The sequence below is a fragment of the Oryctolagus cuniculus genome, chromosome 7 (genome assembly GCF_964237555.1).
Source record: "Oryctolagus cuniculus chromosome 7, mOryCun1.1, whole genome shotgun sequence".
Classification (NCBI taxonomy): Eukaryota; Metazoa; Chordata; class Mammalia; order Lagomorpha; family Leporidae; genus Oryctolagus; species Oryctolagus cuniculus.
This window is the reverse complement of record NC_091438.1, coordinates 29,433,189-29,450,314: the sequence shown is the minus strand read 5'-3', so window position 1 is coordinate 29,450,314 and position 17,126 is coordinate 29,433,189. Positions and strand designations below refer to the sequence as shown.

General features: G+C 37.4%; 1 protein-coding gene and 1 pseudogene across 6 annotated transcripts in view; one reads left to right on the top strand and one right to left on the bottom strand.

Annotated features, from left to right (window-relative positions):
- The window catches only part of NME7 (NME/NM23 family member 7), a 257,565-nt gene that overhangs the window by 160,766 nt on the left and 79,673 nt on the right, over positions 1 to 17,126 (bottom strand). For all 6 annotated transcript variants that reach the window (XR_007923829.2, XM_008264107.4, XM_002715560.5 and 3 more), the window contains exon 7: positions 12,473 to 12,578. Coding sequence is in view for 5 of the 6 variants with exons in the window: in XM_008264107.4 (XP_008262329.1) it covers positions 12,473 to 12,578 (106 nt within the window). In the remaining variant the exon portion in view is untranslated. The remainder of the gene's footprint in view (positions 1 to 12,472; positions 12,579 to 17,126) is intronic.
- Positions 15,361 to 16,117, top strand: LOC100355387 (ubiquitin-conjugating enzyme E2 variant 2-like; annotated as a pseudogene).

Genomic DNA, 17,126 nt, shown 5'->3' with positions numbered 1-17,126 from the left:
ACACTAAAATTTAAGTATAGTCAAACATTTTACAACAGAGATTATCAATTTTTTTCTGTAAAGGGTCAGAAAGTTAATATTTTAGGCTTTGCAAGCCATATAGTATCTGTTACAAAAACTCAGTTCTACTATCTTGGCATAAAAGCAGTCACAGACAATATGTAAATAAGTAAGTGTGGCTGTGTTCCAACAAAACTTTATTCACAAAACCAGACACTGGCCCAATGTGACCCACATGCTACAGCTTGCTAACTCCTGATCTGTTGCTTTCTGTACAGCAAATAAGCAAAGGAGGAAGACAATAAAGAAAACTCTCCATCCAACAGAAAACTGTGAGCAGGTAAAAAGTAAAAAAAAAATTGTATCCAAGATAAAGAAAAAAAATCCAACTCGATCAGTAATCACAATAAATGTCAACAAGTTAAATTCAACTATCTGAATGCTAATATATCAGAATGAAGAAATATTCTTTTTAAAAAGAGCCAAATAAAAGTCAGCTACAGTAAGTATAAGATACATACTAGAAGGAAAAGACTAAAAAAAAGTTGGAGAAAGATATGCCACCTTCTAAGTTAAGCAACAAAAAACTAGGGATAAACTGAAACATTACAAAGTAAATGAAAAGAGTAATCATATAACAATGAAGACTCAGAATATAAAAAGCAAAAACAGCCAAAATTAAAAAATTCACATATTTATAATGATAGTAGGTAATTTTAACATGGGAGAATTTAACACAGATTTTTTTCAGAAGTTGATAAACCAGTCAAAAATAAAAGTAGTAAGCCTATAGATTTTAACAAGTTTTTCAATCAATTCTTATTTATGTATAAAGAGGGGACATGTAGTATCCTTTGTTTTCAAGCACACATTAGAAAAAAATTCTTAAGTTAACTGTTTATTAAGTGACAAAAGAGATCAATAAATTTGAAAAAACGTTATGCAGGGGCCACATTCTCTGACAATACTCAGATATAAACAGAAACTCTAATATAACACAATGGCTTAAAGAAATTACAATGAGGATTATAAAACACTCTGTAATAAGAGTTTATATCTGGCGGCAGAGGAGACTGACAATAACTGTTAGTAAAAAATTAATATGTATTATATTTATACATTAAATATACTGATATAATAAAACCTATGTTAAGTGCTATGAAAGAAAGAGCACCAACAGAACTTACCACAATCTGGGGCTGTTAGGTTAGGTTTCTCTGAGAAAATGAGATTTGGGAGGAGGAGGAAAGAAGTAGATGCCTATTCCTGCAAAGGAAAGAATGAGTAAAAGGGCCCTTAGGACAAAGGGAGCAAGGGATATTTAGGGAACCAAAGGTAGACAGTCGCACTAAAGTACAGAATCAAGAGAGTAAAGTAAGACAAGGATAAATTACACTTAAAAGTAAACTTCCGGGGCCAGCGCTGTGGCGCATTGGGTTAAAGCCCTGGCCTGAAGCGCTGGCAGCCCACATGAGTGCTGGTTCTAGTCCCGGTTGTTCCTTTTCCAGCTTTCTGCTTTGGCCTGGGAAAGTAGTAGAAGATGGCCCAAGTCCTTGGGCCCCTGCACCCACGTGGGAGACCTGGAAGAAGCCTCTAGCTCCTGGCCTTGTATGGGCACAGCTCCAGCTGTTGTGGTTATCTGGGGAGTGAACCAGTGGATGGAAGACCTCTCTCTCTGTCTCTACCTCTCTCTGTAACTCTTTCAAATACATAAATAAATCATTTTTTTAAAAAAAGCAAACTTCTGCAAATTGAAAATAGAAGAAAACAAAGACTGCTTGTAGTCAGAAATCTTTTCAAATACAGAAAAGCAGTATTCTCATTTAACTGGAAAAGTTTTAGAAAGGTATTCTAAGTTTATCATTTTCAATAACTTCTCCATTGTTTTCTCTCAATTGCCAGTATTTGGGTCGTATAAATAATTTCTCTAAATCCTATTGTAAATTTAATAATTTTTACTTAGTTAAGGTAATAGAAATTAAAATCACTCATACTTTATACCAATTATTACATAACCTTCTACCTGTTATGATTGTGGTTCACTGGTCCTAGTATTCATGAAATAACACAAAAACCTCAACTGTGGAACTAAACGGTTCTAAATTCAAGGATGTTACTTGTGCCTTTTAATTCACAGATTCCACATTGTAAGATGAAATTATAATTAAACCTGATGACTGAGATTTTAGACGGTGTAAGTAATAAACTATGCAGAGGCAGAATGTTATAAAATGATAGAATGAAGAGTCTTGATATGAAGAGTCCAAGTTCCACCTGTGTAAGAGCTGTGTGACTTTGGGCAAGTTATTTAACATCTCACTGCTTAGGTTTTCTCATGATATGACTTTAAAATAATGTATACCCTCATAGTTTTGAGAACTTAGTAAGTCATGTATTTAGTATTTCATAAATATGAATTACCATTTGCAATAAAAATGAAATTGTTCTTGTTGTTCTATTCACGGGAAAAGCCCCTTCTAATAACTTATAAACAAGATTCAAGAGGCCTTCTTTGAGGGCCTTCTGTCCTTATCCAAGTGATTACTACTCACAATCATGAGGCTTTTCACTTTCCTCTATGAGGCAGTAGATGCTGGAACATATTAGCAAACAAAACTTCATTTTTTTTTTTTAGTAAAAGCAGGCATTTTATTGAGAGAGGAGTCTCCAGTTGCACCAGTCAGGGGGCTGGGGAAGGAAGGCTGGCTCCAAGGGAGGAGGTGCCCCTCCCACACAGTTGGAAAGTGCAAGCTCTCTGATCACACAAAATGGCACCCAAAAAATGTGTTGTTTATGATGAGCTAGTTTAAGGGATTAAAATTACATCCAATCAATGGGGCACAATGAGTCATAAAAATATTCACTTTTGATTCTGCAGGCGGGGGTTAACAGCCACTCAGGGAGCCAGGGATAGAAATAACTGTACAATCAGCAAGCTGTGGGCCTTATCACTGGCTCTGCAGGATCATTAATTTGTCCTGAAAGGTAGAATTATTTGATAGGGACTAGCAGAACTTCTGAGATTCCTTTTAAATAACAAATTTCATTTAAAGTTTCCATCATTATACATTTATAAAATTACAGGATGTTTTCACTGATTATAATTTTGTATTTCTTTTTTTTTAACTTTTATTTAATGAATATAAATTTTCAAAGTACAGCTTATGGATTACAATGGCTTCCCCCCCATAACTTCCCTCCAACCCGCAACCCTCCCCTTTCCCTCTCCCTCTCCCCTTCCATTCACATCAAGATTCATTTTCAATTCTCTTTATATACAGAAGATCAGTTTAGTATATATTAAGTAAAGATTTCAACAGTTTGCACCCACATAGAAACACAAAGTGAAAAATACTGTTTGAGTACTAGTTATAGCATTAAATCACAATGTACAGCACATTAAGGACAGAGATCCTACATGAGGAGTAAGTGCACAGTGACTCCTGTTGTTAACTTAACAAATTGACACTCTTGTTTATGGCATCAGTAATCACCCTAGGCTCTTGTCAGGAGTTGCCAAGGCTATGGAAGCCTTTTGAGTTCACTAACTCTGATCATATTTAGACAAGGTCGTAGTCAAAGTGGAAGTTCTCTCCTCCCTTCAGAGAAAGATCTCCTTCTTTGATGACCTGTTCTTTCCACTGGGAATCTCACTCGTGGAGATCTTTCATTTAGGTTTTTTTTTTTTTCCACCAGAGTGTCTTAGCTTTCCATGCCTGAAATACTCTCATGGGCTTTTCAGCCAGATCTGCGTGCCTTAAGGGCTGATTGTGAGGCCAGAGTGCTGTTTAGGACATCTGCCATTCTATGGGTCTGCTGTGTATCTCGCTTCCCATGTTGGATTGTTCTCTCCCTTTTTCATTCTATCAGCTAGTATTTGCAGACACTAGTCTTGTTTATGTGCCCCCTTTGGCTCTTAGTCCTATCATTATGATCAACTGTGAACAGAAATTGATCACTGGGACTGGTGAGATGGCAGGAATTTGGAAAACATTATGCTGAGTGAAATAAGCCAGTCCCAAAGGGACAAATATCATATGTTCTCCCTGATCGGTGACAACTAACTGAGCACCAAAAAGGAAACCTGTTAAAGTGAAATGAACACTATGAGAAACGGTGATTTGATCAGCCCTTGCCCTGACTGTTGATGAACAACTTAATACGTTATCCCTCTTAGTATTTTTTTTTGTTTGTTCTACTTAATACTTTTGGTCGAATACTGTAATCCATACACAGTTATTCTTAAGTGTTGAAACTTAACTGAAAAGTGATCCCTATTAAATATAAGAGTGGGAATAAGAGAGAGAAGAGATGTGCAATTCGGGACATGTTCAAGCTGACTTACCCCAAACGGTAAAGTTAGAAACATACCAGGGGATTCCAATTCAATCCCATCAAGGTGGCATGTACCAATGCCATCTCACTAGTCCCAGTGATCAATTTCTGTTCACAATTGATCATAATTTTGTATTTCTAAAATGAATGCTAAGCTGTATTCAAATTCAGGGTCTTATATGTAGATCAATGTACTTGGTGTATCTGATGTAAGTTTTATCTGTTTACTCTTTCAGATAGAACATTAAAAAATATCACAAAACTGAAACATTGCAACACTAAGCAAAACTGGGTCCACCTTACAAAGTTTTGTTGAATCTGAGTTAGACTGAAGATGAAATTCAGTATCTTTCCACCAAAAACAAAAAGTATGCCTCTTTTACAGAATCCCAGAAACTGAATCACATGAAGGCAATCAAATTTTAAAAAATAAAAAAAAAAAGGGCCGGCGCCGTGGCTCACTAGGCTAATCCTCCGCCTAGTGGCGCCGGCACACCGGGTTCTAGTCCCGATCGGGGCACCAGATTCTGTCCTGGTTGCCCCTCTTCCAGGCCAGCTCTCTGCTGTGGCCAGGGAGTGCAGTGGAGGATGGCCCAAGTGCTTGGGCCCTGCACCCCATGGGAGACCAGGAAAAGCACCTGGCTCCTGGCTCCTGCCATCGGATCAGCGCGGTGCGCCGGCCGCAGCGCGCTGGCCGCGGCGGCCATTGGAGGGTGAACCAATGGCAAAGGAAGACCTTTCTCTCTGTCTCTCTCTCTCTCACTGTCCACTCTGCCTGTCAAAAAAAAAAAAAAAAAGCTGGAAACTTAACCAATTCAATTAGGCCAAATTTAGAAGGCTACAGAGTGGAATGTGTCTCCTTGGCTTTGGGCCTACTTAGCATCGAAACTTCCATTAGGATGGATATTAGGACTCTAAAAGAGGCGCTAGTAAGAATAACCCAATTCTTAAAAATAGGTAGTTTGATAAGACCTTGCTGCTATCATTCCTGTTTCAATTAGCATAGGGCCAATTCTGATGCCAAATTCACAAATTGGCTAATATTCTAATGCATGATTTTCTTCTTGGTTAATTAACTACAGACAACCCCAAAGTGTACCAAATCATCTTTTAGACATAAAATAAATTAGCTGTGAAATATTCTCCATGAAATATAATTTTTACAAGCAAAAACAACTTTGAAATACAGGATACTTTTTTTAAATTTTTTTTTTAAATTTTTTAACAGGCGGAGTGGACAGTGAAAGAGAGAGACAGAGAGAACGGTCTTCCTTTGCCGTTGGTTCACCCTCCAGTGGCTGCCCCGGCTGGTGTGCTGCGGCCGGCGCATTGCGCTGATCTGAAGCCAGGAGCCAGGTACTTCTCCTGGTCTCCCATGGGGTGCAGGGCCCAAGCACTTGGGCCATCCTCCACTGCACTCCCTGGCCACAGCAGAGAGCTGGCCTGGAAGAGGGGCAACCGTGACAGAATCCGAAGCCCCGATCGGGACTAGAACCCGGTGTGCCAGCGCCGCAGGCGGAGGATTAGCCTATTGAGCTGCGGCTCTGGCCGATACTTTTTTTTTTTTTTTTTTTTTTTTGACAGGCAGAGTGGACAGTGAGAGAGAGAGACAGAGAGAAAGGTCTTCCTTTGCTGTTGGTTCACCCTCCAATGGCCGCCGCGGCTGGTGCATCGCGCTGATCCGATGGCAGGAGCCAGGTACTTCTCCTGGTCTCCCATGGGGTGCAGGGCCCAAGCACTTGGGCCATCCTCCACTGCACTCCCTGGCCACAGCAGAGAGCTGGCCTGGAAGAGGGGCAACTGGGAAAGAATCCGGTGCCCCGACCGGGACTAGAACCCGGTGTGCCGGCGCCGCAAGGCGGAGGATTAGCCTAGTGAGCCGCGGCGCCGGCCTAATACTTTTTTTAATAATAATTTTCTGCACAATTTGACAGAATATCTGGGTTTAAAGGCTGAGATGAAATTTTTAATCATCAGACTCATTTTTCTAATGAAGAAACAAAATTTCAGGAAGGACTATGCTATCAAGAACTCAATAGTAACGGTTTAATACATAAATCAATTACAAGAAAGGATAATTTCTAACAAAACTTCTAGGTTCTAATACTTCAAAAGACTAAGTTCTTTGGCCATTACAAGTGTATAAACAGTGGCCCCAGATATGAATACCAACATCTGCCCAGTGCCAGCCATTATAAGTAAACAGAAAATTGCAGAATCAACCAGATATAAGCAACAGAGCTAGTTCATTAACTTAAATTAGACCTAGACTTAAACTGGGGGAAAGTGCTTTGCTACTTAAACAATAATTGGGGTTCTCTTGTTTTGTAATGGATGATGTATGTGAATACTGGATTACTGGGAAGTCATTCTGCTTTACTTAAACATTGAAAGAGAATGGTAGTAGTAGTAATATAGGGCGAACGTTGCAATGCAGTGGGTTAAGTCACGTGTTGAATTGTTGGCAACCCATATCAGAGTCCCGGCTACTCTGTGTCCAATCCAGCTCCCTGCTAATGTGCCTGAAAAAGCAGTGGAAGATGGCCCAACTGCTTGAGCCCCTGCCACCCACGTGAGAGACCAGGATGGAGTTCTTGGCTTCCTACTTAGGCCTGGTTTTTGTTCTCTTTCTCTCTCTCTCTCTCTCTTTCTTTCTCTCTCTCTCTCTCTCTCTCTCTCCCTGTCACACTGCTGTTTAAATAAATAAATAAACCTTTAAAAATATAAAATATACATTTAAGAAAGTAATATTAATAACACAGTAGTAATCATAATGGTAATGATGCCTCCCACATAGCACTTTAAGTACTGGGTACTATACTAAGCACCCATGAATATACTCATGAATGTATGGTTACTCTCACTTTACAAATGAAGAAACAAGGTACAAAGAGGTGAAGTAATTTATCCAATGCCCCACAGCTAGTAAAAAACAAAGTCAGAATTCAAACTTACAAAGCCTGATTTCAGAGTAAAACTAGTTCGTTCCACTTAAAGAATTAAACTAACACATAGAAATGGTACCAAAGACATAAAAATTAACATTGAATAATTTTCAACTGAAAAAAGAATACAATAGTCACTTTGTTCTTCTTCCCTTTTAAAACCTGAGTCCTAAAATGACAATATATATTTTTCATCTTTGTATATATTACATCTTATTTTCCCACAACCTATCCCACTAAGTAAACTCTGTTTTTCTAGTTCCCATAGAAGTGAGAAATGAAACCACTGCATCCACGTAGATTAAGTACAGGACTAACAACTAGAGCTGCCTACATACACATGACTACTATTTGTGCCAAGAAATTCTTCCCAAAAAGATAAGGACCAAAATAAGTTAAATAAGTTCATTGTTTCTTCAAGAACTTTCTAAAAAATCATTTACTCCAACAATAGACTACTGAAACAATGCCCCTTTCAGGATATTCCTTCCATTCGGCAAACAACTCACTTATTAAAATACATATTCACAAGATTTGATAAAGATCACGGGCTAATCCAAAAATTATTATACCATGAACCTTGCCCATATTCAATAAGATTATTGTTTATAGCCCTTGTCTATATTACTGTGGAACAGCGGTCTTTCCACTTTTAACTTGTTGAACATTATGGTTAGTAGTGCATTAAAGCTGTGATTATAAAGCAAATTGAAATTGTTATTGTAAAAATTAAAGGAAAAAAAGGAAGGAAGGAGAGGGATTGAGGGAGAGAGGGAAGTACGGCTATCTTTGTAGAATTGTATGTACGAAATATATGAAATCTATTCTCTTCATATTAACAAAAATTTTAAAAAAGATCCACCTTAAACACTTCAAGATTACACCCCAAATTCTACAATATTCACCCATACCCTCTCTTATGTAGAGCTTAAGAAGATTCCATCAAGATTTGGTTCTTTCTAACTGTACAAAGTAAGCAATAAAATTAGTTTTGCTGCATCAACAGGCTTCTTTGAAGTTGGCATTCAACAGAAGAGAAAATCCTATTCCATTTCAGTTGTGCTCTTATCATCAAGTCCGTTCTAAATTTTTTTTCTTTCATGCTTACATTAAGCCACAGGTTAAATATTCTAGAAGATTTTTATGATTATAGAAAAAGGTAAATATAAACCAGAAATTCAAAGGGGAGCCAAATAAGAATCTGATAAAAGATTCAGTATGAGACTTCAAATTGCATTTGTTATAGCCACAGTTTAATCTAAATTAGGCTAATTACACAGTTTGAAACGGTCTTATGGTATCACTGAAATTCAGATTTAAAAAGAATAGAAAAGGAAAAAAAAAAAAGGAAAAGAAACTCTTGAAATGCCAAAGCTTATTTTGCCATTTGAGTGGATTCTATAAGAAAATTTTTGCCTCATTTAATTTACATACCTGAGTGTTATATATCAAATATGAATATATAAAATATTTAATCTTTAAAGAATAGCTTTAAAAATAATTCAAGCATTTATACACCCAAAAATTATCTATAACAAAATTAATCATTTTGATATCACTTTTCACTTATTTACAGTCATTTTATTAGACTTGTTATCTGTAGAATTGATATAATTAAATGTATAATTAATTAATCTGCATAATTCGTGAATGGTTAAGAATGTTAAGAATGTTATACTACTATAGTTTAATGATCTGTGATTACTTAAAAATTTACTGTATATGGTTAAATGATCATTTTTCCATTCAATTATTGTTTATAGCCATTGTCTATATTCCCACTAAACTAGAATTTTTTAGCTTAAAAAAAGTTTCTAACAAGGGCCGGCATCGTAGCTTAGCAGGTAAAGCTGATTCCACCAGCATCCCAAATGGGCATTGGTTCGAGTCCCAGCTGTTCCACTTCCAATCCAGCTCCCTGCTAATGGCCTGGGAAAAAAGCTGTGGAAGATGGCTCAAGTTCTTGAATCCCTGCACCCACGTGAATGACCTTGAAGAAACTCCTGGCTTCAGCCTGGCCCAGCCTTGGCTGTTGCATCCATTTGGGGAGCGAACCAGCAGATGGAAGATCTTTTTCTGAGTCTGTCTGTCTCCAACCCCTGTAACTCTGCCTTTCAAGTAATAAAATAAATCTTTACAAAAGATATTTCTAACCAGTCTTTATCCTAGTTGTACTTTATTTTGTCTCTTTCCATGCATCACACTTTTCCTTAGAAAAGATTATTTGGAAAACATTTAACAAAAACAGATAAAAGTAATAAGTTTTAGCATCCACAGTACATTGGGATGAATAAAGTTCACAATACTGCATTGTAGCATTATATATTTTATAAAGAAGAGCTGAAATAGTAGAACACAAAGAAAAGGAAATAGAAATGCTAGTAGCCTGATTTGATCAATTTATACTATACACATGTGTTCACATAATGTGCTGTAATTCATAAAAAATGTACAGTATTTTATACTAATCAATTTTTTAAAAAAATCAGGATTAAATCAGATAAGAACTAATAGAATAAAGCATTAAATTGGGAGCAGGCATTTAGCCTGGAATGGTAACAAACTCAGGTCTCACATCACAGTGCCTGGGGTCAATTCCTGGCTCCTGTTCCTGACTGCAGCTTTCAGTCACATCAGACCCTGGGAGAAAGCAGGTGATGGCTCAAGTAGTTTGATTCTGTCACCCATGTAGGAGATCAGGATTGAATTCTCATATCCTAGCTCCAGCACATGCCCAGTTCTAGCTGTTATGAGCTTTTGGAAAGTGAACAAGCACATGGAAGTTCTCTTCTTTGTGTGTGTGTGTATGTTTCAAACAAAAAATAATTTTCAAAATAAAATGTGTTTAGATAATTATTATGTCTATCTTCTAGTAAAAGTTTTTTAAAATATACTAATGTAGGGTCATTGTTGTGGCATTGCAGGTTAAGGCATAGCGATGCCAGCATCCCATGTGGATGCTGGTTCGATTCGCAGCTGCTCCACTTCAGATCCAGTTCTGTGCTAATACACCTGGGAAAGTAGTGGAAGATGGTCCAAGTCCTTGGGCCCCTGCACCCATGTGGAAGATCTAGAAGAAGCTTCTGACCTGGCTTCAGCCTGGCCCAGCCCTGGCCATTGCGGCCATTTGGGTAGTGAACCAGTGGGTGGAAGACCTCTCTCTCTCTCTCTCTCTCTCTCTTCCTCTGCCTCACCTTCTCTGTAACTCTTTCAAGTAAAAAAAAATCTTTAAAAAAAAAAAAGAGGCCTTTAACAAGGATTTCTCACATTGAAATATGTATGTCAAATATGTATGTGTCTGTGTAGGTATACACATGTGCATGTACATACAAATGTGTGTGTATACACATAAGTCATCTCCCCAGGTAAGAGAAATCACTGCAACATAAGATCCCAGTTATTTTTTTTTCATAGATTGCCAACACCAACCATTTCAATAATTACTATCACTCCCTATGGAGTATTACTTACTAATCATGTACCATGTTTTGCTATTAATGCTGTTGGAGCAATACAGTATAGGAGAAGCAACATGAAACTAAAAAGGGAGTAGGCTTACATCTGAGATTTCTTAATCTAAATCAGGGGAAATAACTTAATCTCATGAAGCCTCAGCTTACATATCTAGAAATGAGTAATAAACCCACCCATATGACATACTTGCAGTGAATACTGAAAGATACAATGTACAAGGTACAGGTCTCTCCCTGGTACACAGCAGCAATTTGTCCATAAATGTTTGTTACCTACTATGCATGTTACCTACTATGGTTCCTGATGATTATGGTCCTAAAGATCTATAAGATATTAAAGTACTTCCTAAATAATTAAAGAAGATTAATTATGCATCAAGATCTTTAGGTTCATATCCTTTCAACCAATAATTCTACTTCCAGGAAACCACCCAGAGGAAATAATTAGAGATATAAAATATTCACGTATAAAGATATTATTCAAAATTTCATTTTTAATATCAAAAATTAGACACAATCTAAGTATCCAAGTTTTATACTACATGTGTATGATTGCTACTAAATATTATATAAACTATTAAAATATGCATGAAGATAAAGGGCATCCAAAAATGCTCACAAAAATTAAATTAAAGCAATAGCCTATATACCTACATCTCAAGTATGTTAACAATTATATTCATGTGTATCTATGTATACACACACATAGAAATACAGAAGAAAAGAGTTTAGAGAAAATGCATCAAAATATTAACAATGACCATTTCTGAATGATGACAAAGCAGGTGATTTTTATGGCTTTCATTTTTATATGAATGAATTTTCCAATTCTACTGCACACATGAGTAACTTTGATACTCAGAAAACATAAAATATAAAAGTACACTGCATTACTTAATACAGTATTATTTTATTATTTAAGATAGTCTATATGTCATTTTATGCATTATTATTTAAAACAGTCCAGTTTTTAAAGACGATCTTTTTCATTGTACCTCATCTTCCAAAAAAATTTGGTATAGCTGACAAAAATATATACAAAAAACTAAAACATTATAAATGAAGAAATTAAGATAAAAATAAAGCAAAATGTAGAAACCCACTCATACACAGTAGATGTGTATACTTGTGTCATTTAAGAAACTGAGAACTGAAGGGAGTTTTTCAGCTTTCTCAGGAAGGATAGTATTGCAGTTATGGTAGACATTATTTTACATGTATATTAGGAGTGCTATTTAAATGAATTAAATGAATCACAGTTATGTGAATGGAAAGAAAGGAGGCAGATGCAGCACAGCAGGGAGACTATGACTCACACTGATATAGAATATTCTGTCTGAAGATCTGGAACACAGAAGCTTTCGGCTCCAAACTCAAAAGAAGATAAGGCCTTTGAAAGCCTGGTTGCTGGTATGGTTGGTTGAAGCTATGTATATACATTGAAATGTTACACTATACTCATTAAAAATGTGCAAGTGTTACATGTGAATCTAGATTTTTCTAAATGAATTTTAAAAAATGATCCAGGAATCAAGACCTATAAGAGGGTGACTGATATTGACAATATTCGAGAACCTAAGGAACATATTTTAAAAACACAGAAAGATACAGAGTTAGATATTCCCTTATATTTTGTTACCTTTATGCATATGCCTTCAACATGTAAAAAATCAAGAAAATAAAATGTAGGACATATACTGTATTCAACACAACACTTACCTTCACTGACAGCATGGGGCTTAATAATGCAACAGGTGCAATTGGTAAATTTAGCAGTATTTGCTGGTCCACAACCTCCATTCGAAGGAAAAAACAACTCCATTTCCTAAAGACAGAGAGAAATGACATTGATGTATAAAATCTTTTATCTTGAACATACAGAATACTTCTTCTTTTTTTTTTTTTATTTGACAGATAGAGTTAGTGACAGAGAGAGAGAGTGAGAGAGAGAGAGAGAGAGAGAGAGACAAAGGTCTTCCTTCTGTTGTTTTACCCCCCAAATGGCCGCTACGGCCAGAGCTACGCTGATCCGAAGCCAGGAGCCAGGTGCTTCTTCCTGGTCTCCCACACAGGTGCAGGGTCCAAGCACTTGGGCCATCCTCCACTGCCTTCCCAGGCCACAGCAGAGAGCTGGACTGAAAGAAGAGCAACCGCAACTAGAACTGGGCACCCATATGGCAGGCAGAGAATTAACAAAGTGAGCCACGGCGCCAGCCCCCAGAATACTTCTTTGACACAGAAAGAACTGTGCAGTATTTGTTAGTTTCATGATATAAATTGCTCCAAATTTATTTTACTTTTTAAAAAACATTTATTTATTTCAGAAGCAGAGTTACAGATAGGGAGAGACAGAGAGAGGTCTTCCATTCACTGGTTCACTCTCAAATGGCTGCAATGGCCAAGCTGGGCTGATCCGAAGCCAGGAGCCAGGAGCTTCTTCCTGGTCTCCCACACAGGTGCAGGGGCCCAAGCAATTGAGCCATCTTCTACTGCTTTCCCAGGCCATAGCAGAGAGCTGGATTGGAAGAGGAGCAGCTGGGACTAGAACCGGTACCCATATGGGATGCTGGTGCCTCAGGTGGAGGATTAACCTACTGTGCTGTGGTGCCGGCCCCTGAACCAAACCTTTAAAGAGGAACTAATCTCAATTCTTAAACTACTCAAAATAATCAAAAGGGATGATATCTTCTCAAACTGCTTCTATGAGGTCAGCATCACCTTAATTCCAAAAACACACACACACACAAAAAATACAACAAAGAAAGAGAACTAGAAACCAATATCAGGGCCAATGCCGTGGCACAGTAGGTTAATTCCCTGCCTGCTGTGCCAGCATCCCATATGGGCACCAGTTCTAGTCCAAGCTGCTCCTCTTCCAATCCAGCTCTCTGCTATGGCCTGGGAAAGCAGTAGAAGATGACCCAAGTGCTTGGGCCCCTGTACCCACATGGGAGATGGGGAAGAAACATCTGGCTCCTGGCTTCGGATCGGCATAGCTTCGGCTGCTGCAGACATTGGAGAATGAACCAACAGACGGTAGACCTCTCTCTCTGTCTCTCCTTCTCACTGTCTGTAACTCTACCTCTCAATAAATAAGTAAATAATCTTGAAAAAAAGGTAAAAAAAGAGAAAACAATATAATGGCTGAAAACAGATGCACAAATGCTCAATAAAATATTAGCTAATCAGATCCACAACATCAAAAAGATCATTCACCCAAAGAGGATTTATCCTTGAGATGCAAGGATGGTTTAACATATGCAAATCAATAAATGTGATACATAACATTAACAATTGAAGAATAAAAACCATATGCGATCTAAATTGACGCAGAGAAAGCACTGAATATAATACAACATCCTTTCATGCCAAAAACCTCAAACAAATTGAGTATAGAAGGAACATACACCAACATAATCAAGGTAATATATGACAAACCCACAGACACCATCGTATTGACTGGGGAAAAGCTGGAGGCATTTCCACTAAGATCCAGAACCAGGTAAGGATGCCCACTCTCACTATTACTATTATATGTTTCTGGAGGTTCTTTCCAGAAGTGCTTGGGCCCTGCACCTATATGGGAGACCAGGAGGAAGTACCTGGCTCCTGGCTTCCGATGGGTACAGCGGCCATATGGGGGGTGAACCAACGGAAGGAAGTCCTTTCTCTCTGTGTTTCTTCTCACTGTCTAACTCTGCCTGTCCAAAAAAAAAAAAAAAAAGAAAACATAGAGGTCATAGAGGACACAGTGCAAGAGATTGGCATAGGTAAAGACTTCTTAGATAAAACTCAAAAGCACAAAAATAGAGAAATGGGATTACCTCAAACTAAGAAGCTATTTACAGCAAAAGAAACATTCAACATTCAACAAACTGAAGAGGCAATTGATAGAATGGGAGAAAACATTTGCAATCTATACATCTGATAAAGGATTAATACCCAGAATATATAAGGAACTCAAGAAACTCAACAACAACAAAACAAACAATTCAGTCAAGAAGTGGTCTAAGGATGTGGACAGGCATGTTTCAAAGGATGAAATACAAATGGCCAATAGACACATGAAAAGATGCTCAGGCTCTCTAGACATCAGGGAAATGCAAATAAATACCACCATAAAGTTTCACTTTATCCTAGTTAGAATGGCTAATATCCAGAAGTCAAAAATTACAAATGCTAGAGAGGATTTGGAGAAAAAGCTACCTTAATACATTATTGGCAGAAATAAAACCAGCACTACCATTATAGAAGACAATATGGATATTCCTCAGAAATCTGAAAATAGAACTACCATATGACCAAGCCATCCCACTCCTAGGAATTTATCCAAAGAAAATGAAATCAATATATGAAAGAGTTATCTGTACCCCCATGTTTATTGCAGCTCAATTCACAATAGCTAAAATATGGAATCAATCAAGCTGTCCATCAATTGATGACTGACTGGAAAAAGAAAATGAAGTATATTAAAAATATGGAATCAATCAAGCTGTCCATCAATTGATGACTGACTGGAAAAAGAAAATGAAGTATGTTATATATACACAATAGAATACTACTCATCCTTGAAGAAGAATAAGGGCTATGTAGGGATTCAGGAGAAGATGGTGATCTCCAAAGCAGTTCAAGTTCCACATAATTTTCACTTGTTTGAAGAAACTGAAGATGGACAAAAGGACTAGGTGATGGTATAGTCAGCTGGGGCCTTGAAGATATGACACTGATGGTGGACTGACATGATTATTGGGCCACCAAGGACAAATTACAAGAACAGAATACATAGCCTAAAAGTAGAATGTGGACTTAAATACCCAGAATCTTCTCCATTTGTTAGATTTGTAATAAAAATTAATATGAATGGGATAAATAATTCCAGTGGTATGGTGGATGCACAGAACATACCAATATTTGTAAAATGGCAAAATTAATATAGTGGTTTTTTTTTTAATTTATTTGACAGGTAGAGTTACAGACAGTGAGAGAGAGAGACAGAGAGAAAGGTCTTCCTTCCGTTGGTTCACTCCCCAAATGGCCGCTGTAGCCAGCACTGCGCTGATCCGAAGCCAGGAGCCAGGCATTTCTTCCTGGTCTCTCATGAGGGTGCAGAGACCCAAGCACTTGGGTCATCCTCCACTGCCCTCCTAGGCTACAGCAGAGAGCTGGACTTTAAGAGGAGCAACCGGGACTAGAACTGGGCGTCCATAAGTGATGCCGGCACCGCAGGCGGAGGACTAACCAAGTGAGCCACGGTGCCGGCCCCAAAATTAATATAGTATTAAAGTTGTACTAGAGGAGCTAAGGCATCTAATAGTGTCCAAAGACAATATGAAGCTTCCACAGTCCACAGAAGGACAAACATAACAATAAATTTTAGTGGGTCTCAAACTTGTCTTAAATAAACAACCTTCTACTCATATTAATGTCTTGACTACACATCACAATGCAAAATACCCACACATCCAGTAAAGAATTCCAGCTGATACATGTAATCTAGACATCCCTAAGAATATATTTAACATTGTGCACTCATTATGTTTTCAGGTAATGGGAGGAAAAAATGCAGCACAATTTTTCTTTCTATTGTTGAGGCACTGCCATTTAAATGTAAATTTGGAGTGCTTCAAACAGGATTCGGGTTTACAAGACACAGGCATGGTGAGAAGTGTCAGAAGGAAGTGGAAAGTTGTGTGTTTCTGAAAAGTAAAAATCCCAAGAAGGACAAACAGAAGTGGCATGCTTTATCCACCTTACTTACTAAGAGTTGCAACTAAAATTGTTTAAAGTAGCAGGTACAATGAAACTGTCAAAAATTGTGTTAAAATTTGAAGCGGTATGGGTGCTGACCACTAGTAGTATAAAAAATATGTTCAGGATTTTTTTGATGCTTATATTTATAATTAAAAAAATGTCGGGGGATCAATGAATTTCTATTAAAAGCTGTCCCTGTGTGTTACATGTAATAGATATGGTGAATATTTGTTTACAGTTTTTGTTTAACAAGCCATGCAATTCAGTTTAAGTGAAGTCAATAAAAAAGGAAATAGGTGTATTTATATGTTATTTTAAGATTATAAATTAAGTAAGAATTAAAATATAAAAAAATGTGGAGTGTGTGTGTGTGTGTGTGTGTGTGTTGAGGTGGGGAATGAAATCCTCTTTTGCAACAAAATGGATGTAATTGGACACCATTATGTTTAGTGAAATAAGGCAGTCTCAGAAAGACAAATACCATATATTTTATCTGATTTGTTATCATTAATATAGAGTACAAAAATGCAATGTATATGAGTGAAATTAACATATTGAGATTCCATTATTATTTATAGCACTTGTCTACACACCTGAGACTACACACTCTTATCTACTTACA